Source organism: Daphnia pulex, chromosome 12, assembly GCF_021134715.1.
Source record: "Daphnia pulex isolate KAP4 chromosome 12, ASM2113471v1".
NCBI classification, from domain to species: domain Eukaryota; kingdom Metazoa; phylum Arthropoda; class Branchiopoda; order Diplostraca; family Daphniidae; genus Daphnia; species Daphnia pulex.
The window spans coordinates 739752-767560 of NC_060028.1; the positions used below are offsets into that span (position 1 = coordinate 739752).

A 27809-nucleotide genomic window follows, 5' to 3' on the forward strand; every position below is an offset into this window, starting at 1 on the left:
AATTGATAAATTTTCAAAAGAAGTTGGACTGAAATAACAACGAAATTCAATGGATCTGCTACTACATCCCATTAATCTATTGATCAGATATCAGTTTACAAAGTCTAATTAAAAAAAAAAGGAACAATCCTCCATTGTATCACTACACATTAGCAACACGACTGACGATGTACTGTAATCAATATCACTTCCAAACACTCAATAGTCGCACAATTGCTGTCAAATTTCAACTCTACTCGATAGAATTATTGTTTGGTCGTCTAGTTCATTTTTCGAAAAAAAAAAAAAAAAAAAAATGAAAAGGTTTCAACACCTTCCTGAACGCCATGAGTTTTTCATTCATCAATTGTAGTAAAATCATTCTTGGCATATGCAATGGACACTGTTTGAAACAACAATACCAAATTATAATTGGAATTTATCATTGATAATAACCATACTTGAGGTTGTAACATTGACATAAAAAACAAAGAGATTGAATTTATTTCGGTAGTATGCAAGCAAATTCATATTCAGTCAGTGTATTTTTAAATATTCAATGTAAGCAGCTAAGCAAGCACTTGCGATAATTGCGTCATATGTAGTGTTATTTTAATTTTTTTTTATTTCTCCATAAATAGTGACGTGGTTGTGACTGTTTGATGTTTCGTCTGCAAACGGGGAAAAGGGGAAAGAGATGAAAAGAAAGCAAAAAACTAAAGAGAAGGATTGAAATGCGCTAGAGAGAAGGGAAACATTTATATGAGAAGGGGAAAAAAATTTTAAGAGAAGGAAAAAGGGTATACGAGAAGGCAAAAGTGCAAAAGAAAATGAAAAAAAAAATAAAATGAAAGAAAGAAAAAAAAATTAAACAGAAGGAAGTTACAGCGCCGTCAAAGTTACATCGACATCCATTTCTCAAAGAGAAGGGAAAAAAATTTATAGGAGAAGGAATACATGGTAGGAGAAGGGAAAAAAACTAGAGAGAAGGAAAAAAATACAAAGCAGGGCAAAAAATTATAAGAGAAGGAAGTTACAGCCCCGTCAAAGTGACATCGACATCCACTTCCTAAAGAAAAGGGAAAAATGTATAGGAGAAGTGAAAAAAAGTTATAGGAGAAGGAGGAAAGCGCAACAGGGAAGAGTGTAAAATTCAAAAGAGTAACCAAAAGAAGGGAAAAAGGTATAGGAGAAGGCCAAAAATAAGTGAAAAAGGAAAAAGTATAGGAAAAGGGAAAAAAAAATTGAAAAGGGAAAAATAAAAATCATAGTAAAGGATTAAATTACAACGGCGTCAAAGATACATCGTCGTCCACTTCCTAAAAGAGAAGGAAAAAATTTATAGGAGAAGGGAAAAAACATAAAAGAGAAGGAAAAAAATAGAAAAGAAGGCATAAAATGTAAGAGAAGGAATTGAAAGTAAGCAAAAGGCAAAATAGCTATTATAGAAAAGAGATAAATTATAGGAGAAGGAAAGAGTTAAACAGAAAAAAAAAAAAAAAAAAAAATTTGCAGGTAAAAAAAAATAGAGAAGGACAAATTATTTAGGAGAAGGGGAAAAAAGTATTGAGGAAGGAAAATTAGACAAGAAGAAGAATAAAAAGAAAAAGTCCTTAAAGAAGGGAAAAGGTAAAGGAGAAGGCATAAAGTATAGTTATGAGTTGGCAATAGGGTATAGGAGTAATACGAATAAGAATTAATCCATGCACTGCTTTAATATATTAGGCACGCCGGGAACGGGTGGAACTCCGGGAAGCCCAGGATCGCCAGGATCACCTGGTTCTTCAGGTAATTAATTATAATTGTTTTTCTTTTCTTTTTAAATTTATACAACTGTTTTAATCCAAATCAAAATTTAAAGGGACGCCCGGTATTCCTGGAGAACCTGGAGAACCTGGAGAAGGAGGTGTTCCTGGAGTGCCTGGAATCCCAGGAATTCCTGCAGGTCGATAGTATATTTCTAAATGACATCATTTCATTTGCATCACAGTTCAATCAGCAACAGACGAATACAAAGAAAAAGATTTTTTTTTCGAGATTTATTTGATTATTTTATTATCTTTAAAGGCGACAAACGAGCGTGGACTGAAAAAATGTAATGGTGTTAAGTTTTACATAAAGAGTCCCTTTTTTTCTTTTGTTACATTCAACAGATCGAATTGTTTGTTTAATCCAATCAATTTAAAAATTAAAAATAATAATTTTCAATTTTGAAAATTGGCAACACATAATTAATTTGCATATAGCAGACGTCAGACTCAGACCTCAGTTCATCGTGTTGACGTGTTAGTTAGTTATATTACCATTTTACACTACAGGATGCAGGTAATATTTTAATTTTGCTTTAAGTCGTAGCCGAATGCATAATCGTGGCTGGGCATTTTGTTATTCATGGCTGAAGAGATTTTTGAAATTTACTAGTATGGTATTTTTGGCGTTAAACCTATTCAAGCCTAGGTCAATATGGGTTCCATTCTATTTTGAATGAAGAACCAGCATGTTCTTTTGAAGTCATAATTGAACAGATATTAGATGCAGTGGTAGCATGTTAGATGAGAGAGTGAGAACTGATTTGTGCTAAATAGAATCAATGTGCTGCTACGTAATGCAATTTTCTCATCATTAGAAATAGACAAAATGTTTTTTCTTCTATGGGTTTCAACTGCTCAAGATTCTCTTTTCCTCGTGCATATTTATATTACAGTGTGAAAACTGAGCTCTCATTGTTCAGCCCCAAACATGAATGCATGACAACTTTTTACGTCATCACTTCCTGTGGTTTATTAAAAACTGAATAGATTGTAAGACAATGTAATAGTGAGTTATCTACAGGCTAAATGTCAAGGTTGGTCCCCTTCTCCATTCAGGTTCACAAGTAGCCCATCCATCTCATGTCTGTTTCTGATTCATATCCTTGTTCATTTTCTCTTAGACATGTTTTCCGTCAAATAAAAAAAGTGAAATATTTACTTGATATATTAGGATGAAACATGCTCTAGCCTAATAATTGGGGTGTATTGCTTTAAGGTAGAATGATGTACAACACCTGGTTATGTGACTGCATTTGTGACTAAAGTACTTCTTATAGAAATCTTAATGACTATTTTTCTATCTTCTTAAGGTAAATCCTCGCTCAACAAACGAAGGTGAAACAGCCGAAGGAAAAATGGGAAATCCCCATTGTTAGGTTGTAATCCGGGTAGTTAATTTAAGTAAATTAACGGAGTGTATTAAGCGAGGTGAAAGGAGCTTCTCTCTACAGACTCAGCCGAAACCAGACTGCCCTTCTTCCTGCTCGCTGCTTCCAAGCTTCAGCGCTTGAGCGCCGCACGACATCTAGCGGTCGCGGGAAGAAGGGCACAATAACACAACACCCATTTCGTCCTGACAGATGGAACGATGAAGCATCTCCGAGCACCGAGCTGACATATCCAGGCTGCCGTACGACATGTCACCGCAACAGGACCTGCCATCAACACAGGAAACGGTAGTTAATCCGGTATGGAAATATTCATTATCTAATAAGTGACAACGGTCAGCTGCTTGTTTTAAAAAGAGACGACGGGGATATTGTTTTTTGTTTGGTTTTTTTCGGTCGGTTTTTATAAATTCGCTACATTGCCATTTTAATGCGCAATCCATCCAGCGTTTCTTTTCTATTCATTTCAATCGGTTTATCCAATGGATTTAGTGTCGTCGATTCCGCCGATCAAACGGAAGTGAATAGTTTTATCCGCTTTTCTCGTTCTCTCTTACTATTTTTTGTATCTCTTGGCTGGACATTTCAGTGAAATTGTTCCTCTTTTTTAACTTCGGCCACTGTGATAACATTTTCAAAATTGCTTTGCGCGACTGATAGCGACTCGACGTCTAATCGATTTGTGACCGTGAGAATTGAAACCTAAAACTGGCGAAAATGCTCGTTCGTACTTCTAGGGTAAATGCAACCAAGACCTTTATCGTCCCACAATGGAATTTCAAACTCTTTGAAATGGGAATCCATTAATGTTTTTATTTTTTGTTTTTATCCATTTTCCCGAGCTTTTGGTCCATTTTTCTCAGCCACTTACGAATGCGTTCTGATTGAAATGGAAACTGATCATGTTCAATGTGATTCAGTAGTTCGAGTGATTCGGCTTGGCCACGGCGAATATTTTAAATCATTTGTTTCAATTCCTTCTTGAGCTTGTCACGAAACCAGCTGCTGTATACACCCTTAAAGTCTTTCAGCTTCTTGTAATATGGCCATCAAGGTTTTTGCTAATGGGTCGTCGTTGAGCATGTTGTCGAGCTCTTCTTCGATCGAAGTGATCACTAATTTCGATCTCGATAGCCAGAGCTTTTTCACATCCTCTTATAAATTTTTGTGGTTGTAGCCAACCGCTACAAGGTACGTCAAGTGGCCTTTCTGTAGTACGGTCTTTTGCCATTGAATTGTTTAAAATTTTTGATCAATTTGCTAGCACAATCAATGGCACCTTCGTGCCATTAATTAAGTGTTTGAATTTTTTTTTCGGTGGGAGGGGGGGGCATGAACTATATTGAAATTAAAATTAAAATTTTTTTTTGCCAAAAGAAAACGAAATCAAATTGAGTCGAACCTTTCCCCTTCGGTGATTTCAATTATTCCTTGGTACTCGCCATTTACCTTAAGTCCAGTCATAATTATACTGAATATGAACTCGACATTCTTGCGCATTTTTTGGCCATGGCACTGATATCAAAACGCAACATTATGATAGAGTCTATAAAAGCGGATGATTTCTAAACTTGCTTCAGCAGCCAGAGCAGCGTCTCGTATCTGGACTGAAAGCAATTTGGCCCAGTAGACCGTTTCGATAATTATGGCTGGAATGTTCCAGGTATTGTTGCAGTGCCAATAGCCTGCCTTTGATTTTCTCCTCTGATTGAACATACGCCACAGACAAGTCAATAATGTTGATGTTTTGGCTAATGGATTGGAGTTCCCGATTCTGAGCCTCCAATTCATTTTTTATCTTCTGGAAATGGGACCTCAACTCCTTTTTCGCCACGCCTTTGTCGAATATTTCTCTGATGTTAGTTATTGTCAAGTCGATTAAAGATATCCCAATTCCAAGAGCATCGATTATTAGCGATCACCTTGTCCTGTTCGTTTCAACCGGGAGTGAAAGGTTGACCGGGTTCGTTTGCGAGTCCTCAGCGATGGACGCCTTCGTGTGTGACGCTATGTTGAACGCAGAGAAAACACAAAACAGAATTAGCATTTCGTAACGTAAAATGAAACTTCGTTTGCCCATTTTCTATTCAGAAGAATCGACAAATAATGGTTTCTTTTGTTTTTTTCCGTTGATGCGTTTCAACTGCTTTGGCAAAAGATTTCCAACTGTTAAAGCCTCTCGTTTAATTTGTGCATTTTTATACATCGTAGTGTCTGATAGTATGATAGCACAGCTCTCATTACTCAGCTGCAAATATATGACTGCTTGTAAACTGTTTGCATCACTTCCTGTGGTTTATCAAAGGCTCAATGGATTTTTAGATAATTTAACAGTGAGTTGTCAACTTTTTTTTTTTGCTTTTCTTTTTGTTGATCAGTAAATCGTAGGTGTGTTATATTGTGAAAAACAAATAAGCTCCCGTTGTTCAGCGCCAAATATGACTGCGTGACATCATTTTAACGACTTCACTTCCTGTGGTTTATTAGTCAACAGACTTGAGATAAGATAACAGTGAGTTTATGCACTGGCTAGCTGACCACTTTGGTCCCCGTCCATGTCATATCCACTTCCGTTATCATGTTTATTTGTTTTTATTTGTTTATTTATTTTGAACGGTTTCTTATTCTTGATCATTCTCTCTCTCGTTTACCTTATTTTCCGTCAAATATAATAGTGACGCTATTTACATGATAGTTTGGATGAAACATGCTATTGCCTAATAATTGGGGTGTATTGGCTTAAGGTAGAATGATTATGTGACTGCATTTGTGACTAAAGTATTTCTTACAGAAATCTTACTGACTATGTTTCTATCTTCTCTTGTCTAGGTAAATCCTCGCCAGAAAACCAAAGATGAAACAGCCGAAGGAAAAACGGGAATCCTCCAAGTCCTGGCAGATGGAAGTGGAAGGATGAAGCATCTCCGAGCTGACATATCCAGGCTGCCGTACGACGTGTCACCGCGACAGGAACTGCCAATCAACACAGGAAAGGGTAAGTCATTCTATTGAAATTTTCTTTTCTAAGTAAAAACCGTCAGCTGCTTGCTTTATAAGGAGACGTAGGGGATTTTTTTTTTTTTTTTCAGTCGGTTTTTCTAAATTCGCTACATTGCCATTTTAATGCGCAATCCATCCAGCGTTTCTTTTCTATTCATTTCAATCGGATTATCCGATGGATTTAGTGTCGTCGATTCCGCCGATCAAACGGAAGTGAATAGTTTTATCCGCTTTTCTCGTTCTCTCTTACTATTTTTTGTATCTCTTGGCTGGGCATTTCAGTGAAATTGTTCCTCTTTTTTAACTTGCCGTTTGAATATGAGATCAGGAAACCAAACAGCCAATTAGTTCCTTGACGGATTTCTCTTTCAACACATTTAATTGCGCTCAAATAATTTCCGTCGGACGAAAAACAGAATCTTATCAGATTAGAAGCTTAGATGAAATGAACTCGTGAAAAACGATCGTATACAACGCAGTCGTGTATTAAGAATATACAATGACAGTTATGAAAACGTAAGCAGGTTCAAGCCAAGAAAATCGCACCGCAACAAAATTGTACATCAAACCCCCAACCCCCCCCAACCCCCAAATAAAACGAATTGATGTAATATTTATAACATTTGAATAACATCTTTAACGTCCTCTTCTGTGTAACGGTTGAGAAGGAAGGATCGAGCGCTGGCCATTCCGATCGTCATGACGCTCTTGTCGATGTTCCAAATGACCAAGAGTCGAACGACGGCGTACAAGTGTTCTCTGGGACATTTGCGGCACACAAAGTGGAGGGCGTTCCATCCTTCGTGATCCTTGCAGTTGACTTCGACCCCGCGCTCCAACAGGAGTTTAACTATTTCCGGCAGACTCTCCTTGTCGCACTCACGACACAGGGCGATCAGAGCGTTGCAACCGTCTTTGGCCTTCCAGTTGACGTCGATCCCGCGTTCGATCAGCAGCCGGACGGTTTCCATCGCGTTTTTCTTGGTGCCGTAATGGCACAACAAGTGCAGGGCGTTCAGACCTGCGTGACTCTTGCAGTTGACGTCGATCCCGTTGTCCAGCAACAATTTGGCAATGTCGTACAGGTTGTCCTTTTGGTAATATCGACACAAGTGCAGTAGAGCGTTGCAGCCGTCAAAGGTCGTGTAGTTGATGTTGACTTTTTGTTTGATGAGCAATTTGGCAACGTCGATCAAATTGGCTCGCTTGTAGTAGCGACACAAGGCCACCAGGGCGTTCCAGCCGTCGAGTGTTTTGCAGTTGACGTCGATGCCCAGGTCGACGAGCAGCTCGACGATTTCCGTGATGAGATCGTCTTTCTGGTAGTTTCGGCACAGTAGGAGCAGGGCGTTCCAGCCCTCGTCGTTTTTACAGTTGACGTCGATCCCGCTCTGAATGAGCAGCTCGAAAATCTCGGTGGCGTAATCCTGACAGCAGAAGGTGCTAACATAGTGGAGGGCGTTTTCACCGAAGCGATCCTTGCAGTTGATGTCGATCCCGCGCCCCAACAGCAAATTGAGAATGTCGATGAAATTATCTTTGCCGTAATTCCTGCACAGGGCCAGCAGGACGTTGCATCCGTCGTTGTTTTTGCAGTTGACATCGATGCCTTTCTGGATGAACATCCGGAAGAATTCGATCATGTCCTCTTCGTGGTAGTACTCGATGACAAAGTGGAGGGCGTTCCAGCCGTCGTTGTTGCGGCAGTTGACGTCGATCCCGCTCTCCAGGAAGAGCTCGACGATCTGGAGCAGGTCGTTTTTGTGGTAATTCCGGCAGAGCAAGTAGAGGGCGTTGTTGCCGATTTTCGTTTTGCAGTTGGGATCGATCCCGCTGTCCAGGAAGAGCCGGACGACGTCCATCAGCTTGTAGGTGTAATTGTGCTTGTAGCACTGGCACAGGGACATGAGGGCGTTCCAGCCTTCGAGATCCTTGCAGTTGACGTCGATCCCGCGCTCCAGGAAGAGTCGAATAAAGTCGATCAAATTGTCTTTGGTGTAGAACCGGACCAGGGCCAGCAGGGGGTTGCATTTGTCCCAACTCTTTTCGACTTCCAGGTCGGACAGGAGCCGGACAATGTCGATCAGTTTGTCGACGGGGTAGTGGCGGACGACGGCGTGAAGGGCGTCCCATCCGTAGTGTTGAATCTGCCGGCGGGTAAGTACCGCCGACGATCCTGAATCGGAATCGTCGTCATCATCCGTGTTGATGATGACCCTGAATTCGGCGATCCTGAATTCGGAATTGACTTCCAGATCGGCCGGCGTCGGCTCGGTGTATTTGTCGGGCGCCGTAATGGCGAACACGAAACTTTTGGCGTCGGTTTTCTCTTGAATCAATTCGGCGAAAATGTTGATCTCCTTCTCGATCCTCTTGATTGCTCCCTTGTCCTCGCACCAAAGATTGACGTCATTATTATCCGCTGGCGCTTCCGGAATGTCGTTGGTGAAATCCGAATCGAGCGTTTTATCTTTGATCATATCCAGAAATGGCTCTGGGCGGGCCAGCGAAGCGAAAACCAGCTGATAGGCGAATCTCACTGTGAATTTGCCCGTCTGCTTGCGCAGCATTTCCGTCACCGGGAATAGCATCACCTTGTCCGTGTATTCCAGCTGGTGAGTGTCGATCTGATCGGTAAACTTTCTCATGGCGCAGAGCTCCTTGTCTTTCTCGTCCATCCAGCGGAGTAAATATTTCGGATTGAAGGCGAATCCTTCGCTGCCGAAGCGGATCAGAAATTTTTTGAACGACGGGACCGTGTCTAATCCGCACCGAATATTCAGGACCATTTCTCTCAATTTCTGGTTCAAATCCTCCCGGAAGGAATTGAAATGCTCCCGGAAATGTGTCAATTTCCCGTGCAACGGGCTCAGTTTGGCCACCAGAGGGTCTTTGAGCATGTCGTCGAGTCGATCTTGGACTTGGTCGTAGTCTTGGACGTGGCGGACGCATTCGGACGCCAAGGTTCGGTTAATTTCATACTTGACGGCCGGTGCTGCCTCAGATCCTGGCAGCAAGACCAGCGGGTAGAGCCAAATGATACACGGCACGCCAAGTGGCTCGTTTCCAGCTGACGCGTCTCTGCCCATAGCGTCGGATGCCACTTGACTCAACTTGTTGTGGCCGGCGAACTTGACGGCTTCCTCGTACGTTGTCGGAGCTTTGACGTTTTTCGGGAGCTGGAAATCGGCTTGAAAGTGACACTCGACGTCCGACTTGGTCCCGTTGCTGGCCATCGCGTTTCCCTTGAGAACGTCGAGTAAATGACTGCCGCAGGCGGCCAACTGGTCGTCAACTTTCTGCCCGTCTTTGGCGTCTTTGAATCGTTTAGTCAACGTGAAAGTCGATTCGGATCCGTACTGGATCTGGGAGACGACGTGAGTGGCCGTCGCGTTTCTCCCGATCTTTGAGATGTTGGCGAAACTGTTTTTGTTGTCTTCCAATTGATTGGCCGGCACTTGTCTGATTGCCGTGTTGCAGTAACACTTGACGTGGACGCTCGACTCGCGATAAGTCGCTTTCTTTTTGATCAGGTAGCTGGCCGGCCCTTTGGGTTCGACCATTCCAGTCAGTATGCAAATTTGCAGCGAACCGTTGACGTTGAGTTCTTGAAATTTGTCGCTGAGCAAACCCGGAGCAATCAGCGAGTAAATGTAGCCGTCGTTGCGTGAAACTTCGAATTTCTTCGATTCATTTTCCGACCACAACGGATTACCTAATAGAGATTTAGTATAATCAAACTGATCCTTTTTAAATAAGACGAATGTAATTGATTACCTGGAATTATCTCGTCTGTGCGAGCGTTGTAAAGAGTTCCCAGCTTGAATTGACGGCCCAGCACGGGGATTTCCAGAATTTGGGTGCTTACGTCACACGACATTTTAATCGTCTTGTGTCAAACTGTTTTTTTCAAACGTAGAAAATGTGTCAAACCAAATTTAAAATTGTCTTTAATTACCCTGATTGTTGATGAGCGCAATATTTCGGTCAAACTACATTCAAAAGTGCCAATCACGACGATAGGTCTTAATGGTAAGAGTAATTAGGTCACGATGGGCTAGTGTCAACTAGCTGTCACTTCATTTATACCGGGCGCCGAGATCGAGACTGGGCTGCTGTGCATCCGCAGCGAGCTGGGGGGGTGTGAGCGGCTGCGCTTGCACGGCCGACGTCTAACAATGCCAGCAGCCACAGCCTGAGACCCGATGCACTGTAAGTTCACAGTCTGTGTCGTTGCTGCACAAACAGGAGGGTGGGCTTGTCGATAAACGTGAAAATAGAATAGCTTGGCTGACTCTTTTTATTAATAAATCAAGGGTCACGTGACGTGGGAAATGCTTAACCTCATTGGCTCGATCGAGAGCTTTTTCAAGGTTCTCTCCCCCTCTTCTTTTATTTTTGTTATATTTAGACAGGCCTCCGCGATCGCCGTACAGTCGTGAGCGAAAGAAAAACACGCACACCGGGTTTCGTTATGTATATACGTGAAGCACAAACAAGACGTCACGCTCGAGAGAGAACTAATCGAGTTTGATTTTTTTTCAACGGTGAAGGGGATCCTTATCCTGCCCGGAATGTAGCCAACTCTCAGCTGTGTTGCCGTTGGCTTGCATGTCGTTTGTTCCGGCTGGTTTGTTTGTTCATTTGTCAAAACAAATGAGCTACACCATACAACAACAGCTCAATTCTCATTTGATGAATGTTGTTCAATGACAAGGCTCGTAGAACGGTTTAATTGCACGTCATCCATCAAAGAGTCAGCACAAATTAATGCTGGTTGAATCGTCAGAGTCTGTCTGTATAAAACGCCGGCCTTGAAAGGCAACAATGTTTGTCCTGCGACTTTAAAAGGAACAGAAATTTGATTGTGGGTTTGAAAAGGGAAAACATTGTAGACGGTATAGTTTGTTTTTTGGTCCGACTCAGCAACTCTTGACTGTCATCTCTTTCCACTTAGCACTTAACGACGGCCAAGGATTTTTGGGCATTTTTCCATGTGTCAAACTTTTTATCTGGAGTCTGGACAAGATGGATGCGAGGAATTTTGATTGAAAAACAAGAAAGTAAAGAAAAAAGAATCAACCGTCTTTTAAAACTTATTCCCTCAACCTTTTATGGTTATCGTTTTGAGCGGTTTGGATTTTGAGGAAAGAGTTTGATTTTTTATCATTTTTATTTCTATCGATATCGCATTAATGATTAATCGTAAGCATTGCTGATTAGTAATAAGAAGAAGATTGGACAAGTGTCGTCTGCAGTCAACTTTAATTTAGTTTTGAGAGTGAGGCCACGAAGCATACGCCAACAAAGTTTGAGAATGTAAAGAAAACTGAACGATAACTCTTTTGAAAACGTGCGTGGCTGCATCCCGAAATAATAATCTAAAAAATAAGAACAAATCAAATTACGAAAACGTGATCGTCTCGTGCGATGTGTTTGGTCTCTGGTGTCGTAGCTCTCGACGTGCTCTCCACTCGGTGCTTTTTGGCGGGTAAATGAAACTGAGGTCTAAGAATAGAATAGAAATACAATGATTTTATGGGAGCTTAAATAGTAAAGTGAAACCTGTCCTATAAATTTGTTGTTAGTTCCTGTATAGCACATACAAGAACTCTTGTCGATGTATGGAATTTTGTTTACACCATGTAACCTATTTCTTTTTTTGCAGATTTGAGGCCATCGTAACTACATGATACACAAGTTTGTGCTGAGTCCATCATCAGTCTGTCTTTCTCACCTGTCATCACCAAATATCTCAGCATCACGGCATCACCCACTTAGGTAATGTTTTTGGTTACTATTATTCCTGCATGACCTGCACCTGCTAGATATTTAATTGTTGCATTACCTGCATCAATGCAGTGTATTACATTTAAACCTTGAATTGGCCCATTTATTAACAGTTAGAGTTTACCCCGTCTCATTTTCAACTTTTCCTGACTTGTTGTGCTAGTTGTTATTCTGTGAATATTTTTCGTAACCTATTGTTCTATTTTTCATTTAGACAAAAAGCCTCCCATCTCATTGGAAAAACTAGTGATGTCAAATGAGTTATAAGGATCTCTCTTTTTCCCCTTTCTTTCAATGTCCTCGTGTACGCCCATGTGAATGTGGGTGTATTCACGAGGACACCCTTTTTACCCTATCCCGTCTGGTGTCCTTTAACTCTTCATCGGCTGGATGGAGCAACTGTAGATGCCAGGCTGCATTTCCCAGACATAAAGGTAGGACATACATCGATCTCTATTCTTCCTTTTTGACAATTTTTGGTGGGGCTGATTATACAGACTATGTTTATTCGTGAGCTAGGCGGTTGACTGCAACTGTTTTCCCTCTCTCTGATAGGTTTTTTCTCAGCATTCAAAATCTCATTTTTCGAACGACTGCGCAGATCAGGCTTGTTTTGTTTTGTTCCTCACCACTTTTTCTGTGGGTAAAACACATTTGAAAATATTTCAACTTGAAACACTTGAAGCAAAGTGCAACAAAACCATTTTTTGATCAAGAGGGACCTGCCGCCACACCAGTACCTCGTCGTTGAATACCGTTTAATGGCATTACTCTGATACAAAGCCAATTTTACTTGTCACAGCATCGCTCGCCTTTTTCCACCCTTCGAGCCAAGTAGTTCAGAATCGCCAAAATAATGACAGCGCGCCAATTTCAAATTTTCTATTTTTTTTCTTGATTCATCACTTAACTTGAAAAATTTAAATTCCGTGTCAAATCCTCCTCGATGTCATCTCCATATCTTGTATTAAGATAAACTCTAAATAATAACAATTAGAGTTAACACGAGTCCAGTTTTAAATGTTATCAAAATGCCTTCGAATCTAAAATTTGGAGAATTTCCTGGACGTTCTCTTCCTTGTAGCGATTCAAGAGGATGGAACGCGCAGTTCCAGTTATACCCCCGCCGCCGGTCGCCGTCGCATTCTTGTCGATTTTGTGTCGAATCAAAAGTGGCACAAGGTCCATCATGTTCTTTTTCTGTTGGTATCGGCAAACGTTGTGCAAAGCGTTCCAGCCATCATTGTTCTTGCAGTTGACTGAGATTCCGCTGTCGAGGAGCAATTCGGCGACTTCCACCAAATTTTCTTTCTGATAATATCGTCGACAAACGAAATGGAGGGCGTTGCAACCTTCTTTCGTCTTGCTGTTGATATCAATGTCGTAATCGAGCAGCAGTTCCACGACGTCAATCAAATTGTCTTGTTTGTAAAATCGGCAAACCAAATGAAGGGCGTTCCAGCCTTCGTTATTGACCCAATTGACATCGATCCCTCGTTCCAGGAAGAGTTCAACCAGCTCGATTAAATTGTCGTTCGGATAATATCGACAGACGTTCAGTAGGGCGTTCCATCCTTCGTTGTTGGTGAAGCTGACGAAGATTCCAGTGTCGAGGAGCAGTTGGACGATTTCGATTAGATTGCGGTTGTGGTAGTAGCGGCAAATGGTGTGGAGAACATTGCATCCGCTGTTGGTCTTGCAGTTGGTTTCAATGTTTTTATCCAGGAGCAGTTTGACGATGTTGATTAGATTTTCCTTCTTGTAGTAGCGACACACCAACTGGAGGGCGTTCCAGCCTTCGCTGTTGATGCAATTGACGTCGATCTTCCGTTTGAGGAATAGTTTGACGATTTGAACTAAATTTTCCCGCTCGTAATATCGGCACACCAAGTACAGAGCGTTCCAGCCTTCGTTGTTTTTGCAATTGACGTCTATCCCCTTCTCGAGCAACAGTCGAATGATTTCGATTAAATTTTTCTTGTCGTAGTAGCGACACAGGAATAGGAGGGCGTTGTTTCCCCCTTTCGTCTTGCAGTTGACGTCGATGTTCTTGGTGAGGAAGAGTCGAACGATGCCCAGCAGATTGTCCTTCTGGTAATTCCGGCAGAAGAAGAGGAAAGCGTTCCACTCTTCGTTGAATTGGCAGTTGATGTCGATTCCGCGCTCGATAAACAGCCGAACTATTTCCGACAAATTTTCTCTGTCGTAGTAGCGGCAGACGAGGTGAAGGGCGTTGAGTTCTCCGTTGCTCTTGCAGTTGACGTCGATCCCTCTGGCCAGGAGCAGCCGGGCCAGGTCGAACAAATTTTCGTGTTTGTAATACCTGCAGAGGAGTAGCAGGGCGTTCCATCCGTCTTCCGTTTTGCAGTTGATGAGGTCGACTCCGCGTTCCAGGAAGAGTCGGACCATGTCGATCAGATTTTCCTTGTCGTAGTAGCGACACAGGGCCAGGAAATTCAATTGATTCCAGTAATCGGTGATCTCGGCATCGCTGATGAGCCGGACGATGTCGATGATTTTATCTTTCGGGTAGTGCTGACACAAAATCTGAATGGCCTCCCATCCGTAAGTCTTTCTCTGCTGCTGGTGGACAATGATGGACGACTCTGATGCGACTGTTTCGTTGTACTGATCAGGTGCTGTGATGGCAAAGGCGAATTTGACGTCATTGTATTTTGATTGAATTAGTTTGGCGATAACTCCGATTTCTTTCTCGATCCGCTTGAGGATCTCGTCATTTTTGTACCAGAGATGCTCATCGTTTGTTGCTGTCACATCCGTTTGATTTGACATGAGATCTAGAAAAGGCTCCGGGCGAGCTAGCGAGGAGAAGGCCAGTTCGAAGCCAAAGTTGACTGACTGATTGGCCATTTGTTCTTGAAGCGCTTCCGCACTAGGAAATAGGGCGACTCTATCTGTCAAACCGATTTGATGGGTGATTAATTGATTTTGAATCCTCCGCATCACGCAGAGTTCGTCGTGTTTCTCTTCTAGCCATTGACTTAGTCGATTTGAGTTGAATGTAAATGTTTCACTGCTGATATGAGTCAAAAGTTGTTTGAACGAATTTACGTTGTCTAATCCGCTGCGAATGTTGATGACCATTTCTCTTAATTTTGATTGGAGGTCCACACGGAAGGCAGAATAATGTTGCTGGAAATCTTGTATCTTCTTGTTAAATGGGTTCAATTTTGTTGCCAGAGGGTCGTTGAACATGTACAAGATTTTTCCTTCCACTTTGTCGTAGTCTTCCATCTGCCGGACGCATTCGTAAACCAGAGCATCGCTCATTCCATTTTTTAAAACTGGTGCACTTTGTCCATCTTTTAGCAACGCCAAAGGGTAGAGGAAAACGAACTGTGGCACACCGAGGGGCTCGTTTCCAGTTGAATTGTCTTTAGAAATCGAATTATATAAAACTTGAGTGAAATTTCTAGCAAATGTTATGGCCTCTGCGTACGTAGTTGGACATTTGAAGTTGTCGGGAAGTTGAAAATCGCTTTTAAAATGACAACGGATGTTTAGTTCATTATCGCAATTATTTTCCGCAACGCTTCCGTCAGCATCCGCGCTTCCGGACAGAATTTTTACCAAGTTTCCGGCGTAGACTTGTAATCGGCTATTCGCTTCGCTTACGTCGTCTGATTCTGCTAGGCTTGTTGTCAGAGTAAAAATGGCTTCGGCACCGTACTGGATCTGGGAGATGACGTGAGTTGCCGTACCGTTGCCACCGGCCCGTGCGAGTTGGAGATAACTAATCTGGCCGTCTTCTAATTGGCCCTTAGAAAATTCCTTGAGAAGGGTGTGGCAGTGACATCTGACGTGAACGCTGGATTCACGAAAATTTGTTTTTGTCGTCTTCGTCAGATACTCGGCCAATCCTTTGAGTTCCATCAGGCCCGCTAGTAGACTGATCTGAAGGGAACCGTCTACTTTGAGATCTTGAAATATTTGGCTCCAATTATTCTGTGCGATCAGTGAGAAACTGATGCCCTCGTTGCGAGTAGTTGTGACCGTTTTTAAATCGTTTTCCGTCCAAATCCCCTCGCCTTGATTGAAATAAAAATCAAAGTTTAATTTTAAACATTTGAACTAACAGTTTGTATTACCTTGAATGATGGTGTCGGTCAGAGAATCGTAAAGAGTTCCCAGATTGAAAATTCGTCCTAGTGCAGGAATTTGCAGGACTTTCCTAACGAAATCGTCCGACATTGCCTACAACTTTGCTAAAAAAAACCACGTACAATAACAACAAAAAATTTAAAATAACTAACCGTATTTTTTTTTTTAAATAAGAGAAATAAAATAAAATTGCGTGTTGTACACAGAAATTCTTTATCCCTAAAAGTTGATTAAGATGGGATCAAAATGCAGAGAAAACAGTTTTGTTTCGGGTTGTACAAAATTCCTTGTGTCAATTGGCACTTACCACAGTTACCAGCGAGGTGATAGAACGATGCAACTATGCTGCACGCTGCACGCACCACACACGGTCGGCCAGGCAATAGCAGACGTAACGTTGCGATCTAAAAATAAAATGCGGTTGCCTAATTGCGGAAGACGAAGCGATACCAACCGAGAGGGAAGGGGGGAAGCTCGTTGCCCTGAAGTATTTCGCGATGTAATCATTCGACGGGACAGGCCGTTAGCGGGAATGGTTCGATTAGATAAACATGCTTTGCGTGTACTTTTTTTTCTTTTAGACTTGTTACAACAAATTGCTACAAAGCACAATCGACAAAAAAATGGTGATCGATGCATTTTATTTTCTGAACTTTGAAGGAGCAATTTTTAAGAGTAAATCAATTCATATATTCTTTAAGTGATGTTTTGAAGGGTGGCCTTGCACAGTTGAAACTAAGATTGACGTGCATGATGCTTTGAAACGGAGCCAAGATATTATTGGAGTCAGCCTCTTTTGAGAAAAGATTTCCCGCTCACACCAGCAAATATTTGACAGTTTCTTCTGTATACTGCTTGAGAAATATCATCCAATTATTGTAACATAGCAGACAAAATAATAAATGAAAATCAAAGTTGTAATTGAGTGATGAAAAGTGTCTTACGATGGTATCAGCAATAATCGGTCATAACTCATAATCGTGAAACATTTCAAGAGGCAATACTTTTCCCCATTTTTGTTCTCCCTCGTTTCTTGTTGCCGCTGATGAACTGTGACAATGTTTCGGCGTCGAATAACCTGTTACTGAAATCGTTGAGCCTTCACAGTCGATGACGTAGGATGTTATGTATTCACCGCCTTATTTCTAGCTCTAATGGGTTTTAATTTCTGAAAAATAACTTATTCTCAACTATTTTTTTGTCAGCTGTTTGACGTCAGATATTTCTTGGAAAATGTCAAGAGTTCAAATAATATATTTCCCCTTATTAGATACACTTCACATGATTGATACAGGGCTTACAGGCACACATATTTATGTAAGAGATGCTTCGTCGAAGAGTTTTATGATTTCATAAAAATTTCTAGTTTCATTTTCCCGAAATATTGATCGTACGTCGATGCCATTGACTTCGATCCCGAGTTGGATTAATAATTTGATTGCGTCGATTAATCTTTCGCTTGAATTAAATTGACACAATAAATGAAGTGCGTTGCTCCCGTAGTTGTTTTTCTCATTGACGTTAATCCCAAGTTCGATTAATAATTTGATTGCGTCCGTTAATCTTTCGCTTTTATTGTTAAGACACAATAAATGTAATGCATTGCTTCCGTGGTTATTTTTATCACCGACGTTGATCCCGAGTTGGACGAATAATTTTATAGCGTCGATTAATGTTTCGTTTGAATTAAATCGACACAATAAATGGAGTGCTTTGCATCCGCAGCTATTTTTCTCAATAACGTCGATCCCGAGTTGGATTAACAATTTGATTGCGTCGATTAATCTTTCGCTTGAATTATATCGACACAATAAACGAAGTGCGTTGCTTCCGTTGTTGTTTTTCTCACTGATGTCGATCCCGTATTGGATTAATAATTTTATTGCTTCGATTAATCTTTCGCTTGAATTATTATAACACAATAAATGGAGTGCGTTGTGTCCGTGGTTATTTTTATCACCGACGTTGATCCCGAGTTGGACGAATAATTTTATAGCGTCGATTAATGTTTCGCTTGAATTAAATCGACAAAATAAATGAAGTACGTTGCTTCCGTTGTTGTTTTTCTCACTGATGTCGATCCCAAGTTCGATTAATAATTTGATTGCGTCGATTAATCTTTCGCTTGAATTGTACTTACACAATAAATGAAGTGCGTTGTGTCCGTCTTTGTTTTTCTCGTTGACATTGATCCCGAGTTGGATTAATAATGTGATTGTGTTGATTAATCCTTCGCTTGAATTAAATTCGCACAATAAATGAAGTGCGTTGCTTCCGTTGTTGTTTTTCTTATTCACATCAACTCCCTGTAGGATCAAGGTTTTCAACTTTTCGTTTTGATTTGTCCAAGGAAAGGTTATTGAGATAACTGTGCTTCTCATTTCACATAGTTTAAACATTTCCTCTTGTTTTTCTGCAAGCTATTTTGATATCAAATAAAAATATATGCGATGGTATGGAGGTTTTTGCAAAAGTAATGTTTATAATGTTTACCTTATTTTGTTCTGATTTGAGTCGCTCAACGATGGTCGATGAAGATATTCGATCAGCTTCATTTTTTAACATTTTGGTAACAAGATCATATGCGTAGTGCGATTGTTCTAATTCTGAAAATCATTCGACATTTACTTGCCATATAAATGTTATTTTAACGAAAATTGGCTTAACTTACTATTCAAATTGATTGCTTCTCCCGCCAATATGTTATTAAAAATTTCAATCTCATTAGAACCGTAAATGTGCTTCCCGTTTAACATAAGGTAAGCGAAGACGAGGCCTAGTGCGAATATGTCGCTTTTGACGGTACCTCTGGGCTGTGGTTGCCCTATTGTTTGAAATTCCTGAAGTAGTTTAAGCAACTCTGGAGCGTACCAGGTTTTTGTTCCTCTTACTCCACTAGTCATCGTAAATGTCCCTCGTTCATTCACTGTCCTGGACAGACCAAAATCAGCCCATTTCATTGTGACCTTAACGTCTTGCGTATTAGTGCTGGAGTCGACCGAGATGAGTACATTTTCCGGCTTTATATCTCGATGAATTAAATTCTTGGAATGTATGTACTCGAGGCCAGAAGCCAATTGTGAGAAAACTTCAAAATGGTAGGGCAATTTAGGCCCTTTGTATTTTTTGGGATCATTTGGACCTAGAAATATTTGATCTAATGATGCTTCGCAGAGCTCCAAAGCAAAGAGCCTGTTGTAGAAGATATGTCAATTACACACATTAACCTCTTCAATAACTTAAATGTTGTAATGGAGTTTACTTTATCTTACTTGAAATCGTCGTTGCACTCGACGTGGTAGAACTTGACGATATTAGGGTGATCTAACTTTTTTAAAGCTTCTTCCTCATTATCGTTAGCCTTGTTAAGGAGAACTCTTTTGACTGCCACTTCACGACCTTGAAACGTTCCTGGAAACACTGAACCATAGCCACCTTCTCCTAATGGAACTGCCCTATTGTATTGGATTTCCATGTTGTTGTTTTCGAACAGTATCTGCTTACTTTCTTAGTCGCAACTTCAAAATTCCAGCACGAATGCGAAAGCTGTTAGTAGGTACTGTTAGTTACTGTAGTTGGTTGACAGTGTGACCTACTGTTTCGAACGAATCTTGCGCAAATGCTGTCGACCGACATAAAGTGTTTGATAATGATAACGCACAACAACATTTCAAAGATAGTGTTGTAGATAATCAGGTAAAAAACGGTCGAAGGAAATACGAAATATCCAATACATCTGAAAAAATCTAGATGGCGGAAGAATATTTATTCTTACACCATTTTTAATCGAGTTATTTGTTTAAAAATTTATGAGGTAGCGTTCAAGTGCACCACCTGAAACACCATTTACCTCGTGTGAATTTTATTCTAAACTAAAAAATAGTCCCAACATAGTTTCGTTTCCATTTTATGTATTTACACTGTTTTCTTATCAACTTCTCATGGCAATGGAAAACAAATACGAACAAATATGTGTTGTTATCACTCCATGTGCATTATCACTCGTTCTTTTCACATCCATACTGTATTCTAGATTGTTCATGCCAAATTAGTTGATTTAAAAAAATACCAAAGAATTTAAATTTTTTTTCTTGCTATAAAGTAAAAATTAATAAAAAGTGGTTGTCTAAACTCTAAACCCATATGAGAAGAAATAGGTTTCGTTTTGTTAACTCGGAGCTCTTCGGCCTCTTCTAGCGTTAACTTTTCACTTTATTAACCTTTGCTGATTTAGATTTTGAATTAACTGAATTATAAAATACTTGAGTCATGATTTGACTCCTTGTATTGCAATCCTCATCTGGAAACCTTTTAATTCAACATATATTTTTGTTGTTGTGAAAACGTCATGACATTTCTTGCGCGTTTGTGACATGTATCTTTTCAGCTATTTAATGCGTGTTCCTCATTTACTCCGCTGTATCTTTATTTCTGATCCAGAAGCGGAATCGTATCATTATTTCCTAGCAATTAAGGCCATAATGGGTTAACAAGAGACTCGATTCAAACATATGAATCCGCACAGTTTTGTTGTTCCATACGTAAATTATCTTCTCCCATTACCTCTTCCGGTCTTCCCGCTAATGTTTTTGAATTTCCAAGAAATGGGGTTAGGGTATTCGAGACGAGGGGGAGGGTTAGAATGAATCCATGATGGCCACCGATCCTTTGGATAAAATTTTCTTTTCCCTCTACTGGCCTACTTCTCCCTAGCCACTACTTTGACCACTTGCGAAATTGTAATTTCGCACTGCTTGAACCTTGCGACTATGTCTTGAATCGCGTATCATGCGGAAGCTGTTCACTTCAGTGTTTATCACTTTTTGACACGTTCAAGTTGTGGCGTGATGGCGTCGCGTTTTTTAACTTTTTTTTTTTTCTAGTTCCACCCGTTAGATCAATTGGCGGAGTACACCAACAATTCCATCCGGATGAAAACTTCCATTCGTGCATCGCTAGCGCTCGACGAGACGTTCTTTTCTGTTTTGAGGTTAGATTTTCAATTTTTATTCCCTCGTCATTATTTGACGTCAGTCGGCCCGAGGATCGACCCAAGTTTCGGTTTATTGTGGTACGAATTTTAAAGATTTTCCGAATTTCAAAGGCAGAGCTTTTTTATTTTCTCTCATCAACATTACCATATCAATCTTATGGTCTTTCTTGCCTTGTCACCTTGTACGGCGCGTTTCTTTTTTTACAATGGTGTCTCAGATGAAAGCGTCGGAAAGCCTGAATTAACAAGTTAAAATGACGAACGCCGTAAACCCACTGCATCTAGTGCAGTTTGCAAAATAACAATTTAGACGGTGATAAATTCGTTACTTTTCACACTTGTTAATCCAGCAGATTATCTTAAAATACCGTGGTCAGAGTCCGTACGTAACAAGCAATTTTTCCTTTGGTGCAATTGACGATGAAACATGTCGGTAGTTTCTTTTCCATTTTGTTTTGCTCGGTTTTGATGTTATCAAATACTTTCGCCGATGGGAATTTCATTCGCGTTATCACCAGTTCCGTTGCGTTGGCAACCATTTTTGTAGACTGTACTTGCGTTCAATGCGAGTTACATGAAATGGGCCAAGAACTTTGACGAATCTTGCCTAAGTTATTGGTACATTTTTTTTTATCTTGCGCAATGAATTCACAATTACTAGCTAACTTTAATTAAGCAAATAGTTGCTATCAATTTTTCGTTTACTTTCCGGTGGATACTTGGGCGTTCCAACGCTTTTCGTAGAACCGTAAATGTGTTGCTCCGCTTAAAAAGAAAACGAAGACGAGGTACACTGCAAATATGTCGCTTTTGACGGTAGCTTTGGGCTGCGGTCGTCCTATTGATTGAGATTCATGAAGTAATTGAAGTATAGTCTATGCAATTCGGGTGCGTACCAGATCCTTGTTCCTCTTGGTTTACTCATCGTAAACGTCCCTCACTTATTATTCACTGTCCTGGGCAAACTGTTATACCTAAACGTCTTTCCTAGTGCTGGAATCGGACTGAGAGTACATTCTCCGGCTTCATACCTCGATGAATTAAAATCACCGGATGTATTTACTCATCAATCCTCAAGCCCGTAGCAAATTTGTGAAAAAATCTTCAAAATGATTTGGTAATTTAGGCTTTTTGCAGACAGTTCAATTCTCCATAGGACGTAAGACTGCTGCACTCTGATAAACATTCATTATTCCTTGTAAAAAAAAAAGAGAATGGTAATGACAGTTGGCGACAACGGAATCAAGACATCACAGTTTTACAGGTTTTAGGGTAAAAAATTCTGGGCTGATGACAACAGGTCGCTGGCCGCTTTTTAAAAGGAAACTCTTGCGCGAAGCAAGGATCAGATTATGTTTCCAACATTAGCAACTATAGCAAGTTATCATATTCCAACATTACGTTCTCACCGTTATTTGCATTTCTATCATCGGGCTTAGGAATGATTTCCCTTTTTTCTAAAATATCATAGAAGAAAAATTAGCAGTGCTTAACTGAAGAAGCAACGTAGTCTGTAACGATCCTAATTAATCGCTATGAAGATTACATGTACGGTACCTCGAGAAGAATTTTCCTTATTATTTTCTTCAGCTTCTCTCAATTCTTTAGAGTAGTTGTTGATCACTTTGAAACAGATGAAGCCTATAACTGCAGAATGGGTATCGTAAAAAAGAAACAGGGATTAGTAAGATTAGGCCCTACATGTATTTTTGCTGAAATAATTTACTAGACGTAAGTGTGTGAGGAAAGTGATTTAAATTCAACAAGATTATACAGTACCTGCTATAAAAAAACATGCTACAGAGTAACCTATTCCCATAGGAATGTCACAATCCCACCAATACCAAACGGCAGAGTATCCCGTGTAGATAAATCCAATCATCGCGAATAAGGATTGAAAAATCAGCCAAGGCCAAAGTAGCCAGGGCGTACTATTCATACAGGCGGCGATCAGAACAAAAATGGCGAACACAGAAGTTAGGATCGAAACGACGAACTGGACAGTCAACCATGGACCGTGGTGCACTATGGCTCGCCATATTGTGGTATCTGATGCACATGCACTGTCTACAATGTTCAAGCCTTCAAGGTCTTAAGTTTTATTCCAACAATTAGATATATCTGAAAAAGTATTGAATTGACCTTGATTATCATCCGTGTTATTAGTAATAGGTATATTATCGGAGAAGTTGTCATATGAAGACGTCACGGGGGATAGTAATACAATTCCAATTCCTGCCAATCCAAATATCTAAGAACAGCACAACATTCAAAGGATAGGAAGAATTTGTTAATTTGTCTTTTGTGAAATGGACAAATCTAAACAAAACTAGTTTTGTCCAAACGTACCAAGTATATGAAGCCAACTATCTTGGTGGCCCGTTGCAGCGAGCAACAGGAATATTTTCTCAACGGGAAAGGGCTTCTCATTTGGATGAAAAGAGAACACAGTTTAAGCCAAGCACATCAGATATTAGACTCACAAACCTCACGTTGTGCTTATAGAGTAGGTCTAAAACTCTATAGTGAGCACAACTATACCTGTTGCTGCTACAAAAAATATAGAGGGCTTCTCGCGTGAAACAGTTTGTTGAATGTAGTCCTATTCGTTACTGAGCAGAAAAAATAAAAATGGATTGTTATCTACTTTGATAGATAAAGAGAAACTGCTGCACCAATAACCTAAATAATCGTGTTCTAGAGCTGAATCATCAGCAAGGCGGGAAAAGATAGAAACGTAAGTTTCTATCATTATTAGAAATCAAAATACCTATATGCTTGGCACAGCTTTTTATGGAGCTACTTTTTGGAATGAGTAATTAGTTCTTTTAAAATAACTCCTCCCCCTATTTTATAGCTATATTTTTTTTCAGATTGTCCATTATTCTTGTAAGCTCTTCGTTATTGCGAACCGTTCGTGCCACACTTCACATGTTTTAATGGGTAAAAAACATGTACAAAAACATGAAACAAAAACATGTCAACATGCTCCTCGATCAGGATAAGTTGGCATTACCAGCGGGGATTCTTGTGTATTTAAAAAAAAAAAATCGACCAAAACATTGATCGAACAAAAAATATATATAAAAAAACGAGAAAAAAAAAATCTGCTATGTTGGTGCTAATTCTGAAAAAAGAACTAGCAATGGTTAATAGTTAATCAAATAGAAAGACTTTTAAAGAAATTTTAGGTTTTACATATGCCCATAGATATATGTGAACCTTGGTGTAGTAAGCTTAGGGCTATAACACATTTTAAATATAATGCGAAGTTGCCCCGATCTCCGATGTTATTTAATAACATTTGTTTTTAAACAAAGCCATTACAACCATTTAATAGAGGACAAAATGTGCTATATAGTTTCCTGATTTGTAATAATTATTACCGAGCTATAGAAGCCGCGCTAATAAGAGTTAACAATTTTAATATGAATGTTATCATGTATTCCATTGTAATTGGATTTCATATCTTAAAAACAGTTTGCATTCACAAATTAATATTGTGCTTACTGATCGTTACTGATCTGAATGTTAACCGCACTGTCCTTTTTTACTTTTTTAGTCAACATCTTAAAGTAGTCCAGTATAAGGCAGTAGCTAACTTCTTTTTAAATTAATATAAAACTAAGAGCATAACCCGATGCATAAATATTCGAACGATGCAAGATATTTGATACACAATAAAATATCAATAAATTCAGGTAAAAAATGCTTTGTCGAAGAATTTTATAATTTAATCAAAACGTATTTTGACATTATATTACTGTAAAAAAGATTGATCGTTGGAATCATTGACATGAATCTCCAATGATTTGATTGCATTCACTATTCTTTCGCTGGAATTATGTCGATGCAAGTAATAAAGTGCGTTTTCTCCTTCTTTGTTTTTCCCGTTGGCATCGATCCCGAGTTCGATTAATAATTCGATTGCGTCTCTTAATCTTTCGCTTAAATTGAACCTACATAACAAATGGAGTGCATTATCCCCGTCTTTGTTTTTCCCGTTGACATCGATCCCGAGTTCGATTAACAAGTCGATTGCTTCCATTAATCTTTCGCTTGAATTGTACCTACACAACAAATGGAGTGCATTATCTCCATCTTTGACTTTTTCATGGACTTCGATCCCGTGGTCGATTAATAATTTAATTGCCTCGATTAACCTTTTGCTTGTGTTATTACGACACAACAAATGGAGTGCGTTGCTTCCGTAATTGGTTTTCTCTTTGACGTCGATCTTCTTTTGGATTAATAAATTGATTGCTTCGATGAATCTGTTGCTTGAATTATTAAAACACAACAAATGGAGTGCGTTGCTTCCGTTCTTGTCCTTCTCATTTACGTCGGTTATTTGTGGGATTAATAATTTAATTGCGTCGATTAATCTGTCGCTTGAATTATTATAACACAACATATGGAGTGCGTTGTCTTTGTTGTTATTTTTCTCATTTACGTCGATCCCGAGCTGGATTAATAATGTCATTGCATCGAGTACTCTTTCGTTTGAATTATTAGCACATAAGAAGTGGAGTGCGTTGATTCCATTGTGGTTTTTTTCATTGACATCGATCCCGAGTTGGATTAATAATTTGATTGCGTCGCTTAATCTTGCGCTTGAATTGTACCTACACAACACATGGAGTGCGTTGTCTCCGTCTTTGACTTTCTCATTGACGTCGATCCCGAGTTGATTTAATAATTTGATTGCGTCGATTAATCTTTCGCTTGAGTTATATTGACACAATAAATGAAGTGCGTTGTTTCCTTCGCTATCTTTCTTGTTCACGTCAACTCCCTGTAAGACCAAGGTTTTAATCTTTTCGTTTGGATGTATCCAAGGGAAAATTAAGGATAATATGGTTTCCCTCATTTTACAGAGTGTAAACATTTCCATTTCTTTTCCTGTAATCTATATATTGATACAATTATCAGAAAAAGTTGAAGGTATTATTTATAGAAGGCAAATATATCTACTTAAAATTGTTACCTCAACTCGTATTGCTTTTAGTCGTTCAACGATATTTAATGAAGAAATACGATCCTCAGGTTTGTTTTTCAACATTTCGGTAACAAGACCATATGCGTAGTGCGACTGTTCTATTTCTGAAAAAATAATTCCACATTTAATTGCCGTTCAAATGTTGTTACGGGATGTCACGTAAATAGGCTCAACTTACTATTCATGTTGACCTTTTTGCCCCCCAAGATGTTGTTAATAATTTCAATCTCGTTAGAACCGTAAATGTGCTTCCCGTCTAACAGAAGATAGGCGAAGACGAGACCTAGTGCAAACATGTCGCTTTTGACGGTACCTGTTATCTGCTGCATCGTGTCCGATGAACCAAAAAGTAGTTTCAACAACAATTCGGGGGCGTACCAGTGTCGTGTTCCTTTTCCTCCACTATCCATCGTGTACATCTCTCGTTCATCTACTGTCCTGGACAGACCAAAACCAGCCCATTTCACTGTTACCTTAATGTCTTGGCTAGTGGAATCGACTGAGATGAGTACATGTTCCGGTTTAATATCTCCATGAATTAATTTCTTGGAATGTATGTACTCGAGACCCGAAGCCAGTTGTAAGAAAACTTCAAAATGGGAGGGCAATTTAGGCCCTTTGTATTTTTTAGGATGATTGGGCAATAGAAATATCTTATCTAATGATGCTTCGCAGAGCTCCAAAGCAATGAACCTGTAGAAGACATGCACACATTAATCTCATCAATTACCTTTAACAATTTTATAATTGCATTTTTTTATATCGTATTACTTGAAATCATTGTTGCGCTCGACGCGGAATAGTTTGATGATGTTGGGGTGATCTAACTGTTTCAGCGCTTCTACCTCATTATCACTAGCGTCAATCAGCTCAATTCTTCTGATTGCCACTTTACGGCCTTGAAACGTTCCTGAAAACACTGAACCAAAATCACCTCTTCCCAGCCGAAGTTGGTTGTCCAATTCGATTTCCATATTGTAGTTCAGAGCAATATCTGCTTAGGCGTACCTTTTTCTGCACGAATGTGAAAACCGTTACCAGTGATGTCGCAGATGATCTACTGCTGCGTTGAACGATCCGTTTACTGTAGACCGACGCTGATAACGCTATGTCGAAGATAGGGCCTCAGATAATCGGGTAAAATAATGAGCACAGCAGACGGACACCGTATCTAATGCATTTGAACCATTTCTTTCCGGCTAAAAATGATTTATTCTTGCATCTATTTTAATCGAGTTATTGGTCATTAAAAATTCGAGTGAGGTAGCGGTCAAATGCATCACCTAGACAACCTGTTACCTTTGGTAAGATCGGCTAAGCTATACTAAAAAAATGGCAATAGTGAAGTTAACTTTTCCTTATCAAATTCTTGCAGCGGTGGGAATAAATATGTTTTTGTTACCATGTTATGTGTTATCATCCATTCCTTTCACAATCATTTTCTAGATTGTGCTTGCCAAATTAGTAAAATTTAAACAGGCCGAAAAATTCGAAAATTTTACCTTTTTTTATTTTAAATATAGTAATCATTATCTATTTTTGCTAATTTATCGACTCGACAGCTAGCTTAATTTTTCATGACTCAACTTTCCATTAAAAAATTTTTGCACTTCTTACTTTACTGCTATCGTTTGGGCATTCAAACGCTTGGAGCGATTCCATGGGCAATACAACATGTGTGAAATATACCTCAACATGATGCGTGCGACAGTATTTGCATACGAATA

At 39.7% G+C, this 27809-nt stretch overlaps 5 protein-coding genes and 1 long non-coding RNA gene across 7 annotated transcripts; 1 reads left to right on the plus strand and 5 right to left on the minus strand.

Annotated features, from left to right (window-relative positions):
- Positions 1–1703: 1703 nt before the first annotated feature.
- LOC124208837 lies at positions 1704–2015 on the plus strand. The gene is made up of 2 exons (XR_006880635.1): positions 1704–1767; positions 1841–2015. It is a non-coding gene; the product is annotated as an uncharacterized LOC124208837 (long non-coding RNA).
- Positions 2016–6645: 4630 nt separating this feature from the next.
- LOC124208763 lies at positions 6646–10408 on the minus strand. The gene is made up of 3 exons (XM_046606637.1): positions 10137–10408; positions 9956–10078; positions 6646–9893 (listed from the first exon to the last, which is right to left on the minus strand). Exons 2-3 carry the CDS (start codon positions 10056–10058, stop codon positions 6793–6795), a joined length of 3204 nt encoding a protein of 1067 aa, XP_046462593.1. The 5' UTR covers positions 10059–10078; positions 10137–10408; the 3' UTR covers positions 6646–6792.
- A 2505-nt stretch (positions 10409–12913) lies between these two features.
- Positions 12914–16666, minus strand: LOC124208573. The gene is made up of 3 exons (XM_046606402.1): positions 16398–16666; positions 16078–16194; positions 12914–16017 (listed from the first exon to the last, which is right to left on the minus strand). The coding sequence occupies exons 2-3, from the start codon at positions 16178–16180 to the stop codon at positions 12995–12997; spliced, it is 3126 nt and encodes a 1041-aa protein (XP_046462358.1). The 5' UTR covers positions 16181–16194; positions 16398–16666; the 3' UTR covers positions 12914–12994.
- A 1722-nt stretch (positions 16667–18388) lies between these two features.
- Positions 18389–19676, minus strand: LOC124209006 (serine/threonine-protein kinase/endoribonuclease IRE2-like). Its single transcript, XM_046606876.1, has 4 exons — positions 19363–19676; positions 18762–19282; positions 18584–18696; positions 18389–18463 (listed from the first exon to the last, which is right to left on the minus strand). The coding sequence occupies exons 1-4, from the start codon at positions 19563–19565 to the stop codon at positions 18389–18391; spliced, it is 912 nt and encodes a 303-aa protein (XP_046462832.1). The 5' UTR covers positions 19566–19676.
- Positions 19677–21765: 2089 nt separating this feature from the next.
- Positions 21766–23678, minus strand: LOC124208575. 2 transcript variants are annotated; one of them, XR_006880509.1, is made up of 6 exons: positions 23433–23678; positions 23226–23334; positions 22863–23150; positions 22641–22730; positions 21980–22540; positions 21766–21921 (listed from the first exon to the last, which is right to left on the minus strand). XR_006880509.1 is itself a non-coding variant. In XM_046606404.1 (5 exons), exons 1-5 carry the CDS (start codon positions 23511–23513, stop codon positions 22455–22457), a joined length of 654 nt encoding a protein of 217 aa, XP_046462360.1. In that variant the 5' UTR covers positions 23514–23678; the 3' UTR covers positions 21935–22454. The 2 variants fall into 2 exon arrangements, 1 of the variants encoding a protein (XP_046462360.1); XM_046606404.1 differs by lacking the exon at positions 21766–21921 and having other exon boundaries at positions 21935–22540.
- Positions 23679–25954: 2276 nt separating this feature from the next.
- Positions 25955–27121, minus strand: LOC124209008 (serine/threonine-protein kinase/endoribonuclease IRE1-like). Its single transcript, XM_046606877.1, has 4 exons — positions 26854–27121; positions 26261–26775; positions 26058–26186; positions 25955–25992 (listed from the first exon to the last, which is right to left on the minus strand). The coding sequence occupies exons 1-4, from the start codon at positions 27054–27056 to the stop codon at positions 25955–25957; spliced, it is 885 nt and encodes a 294-aa protein (XP_046462833.1). The 5' UTR covers positions 27057–27121.
- Positions 27122–27809: the final 688 nt, after the last annotated feature.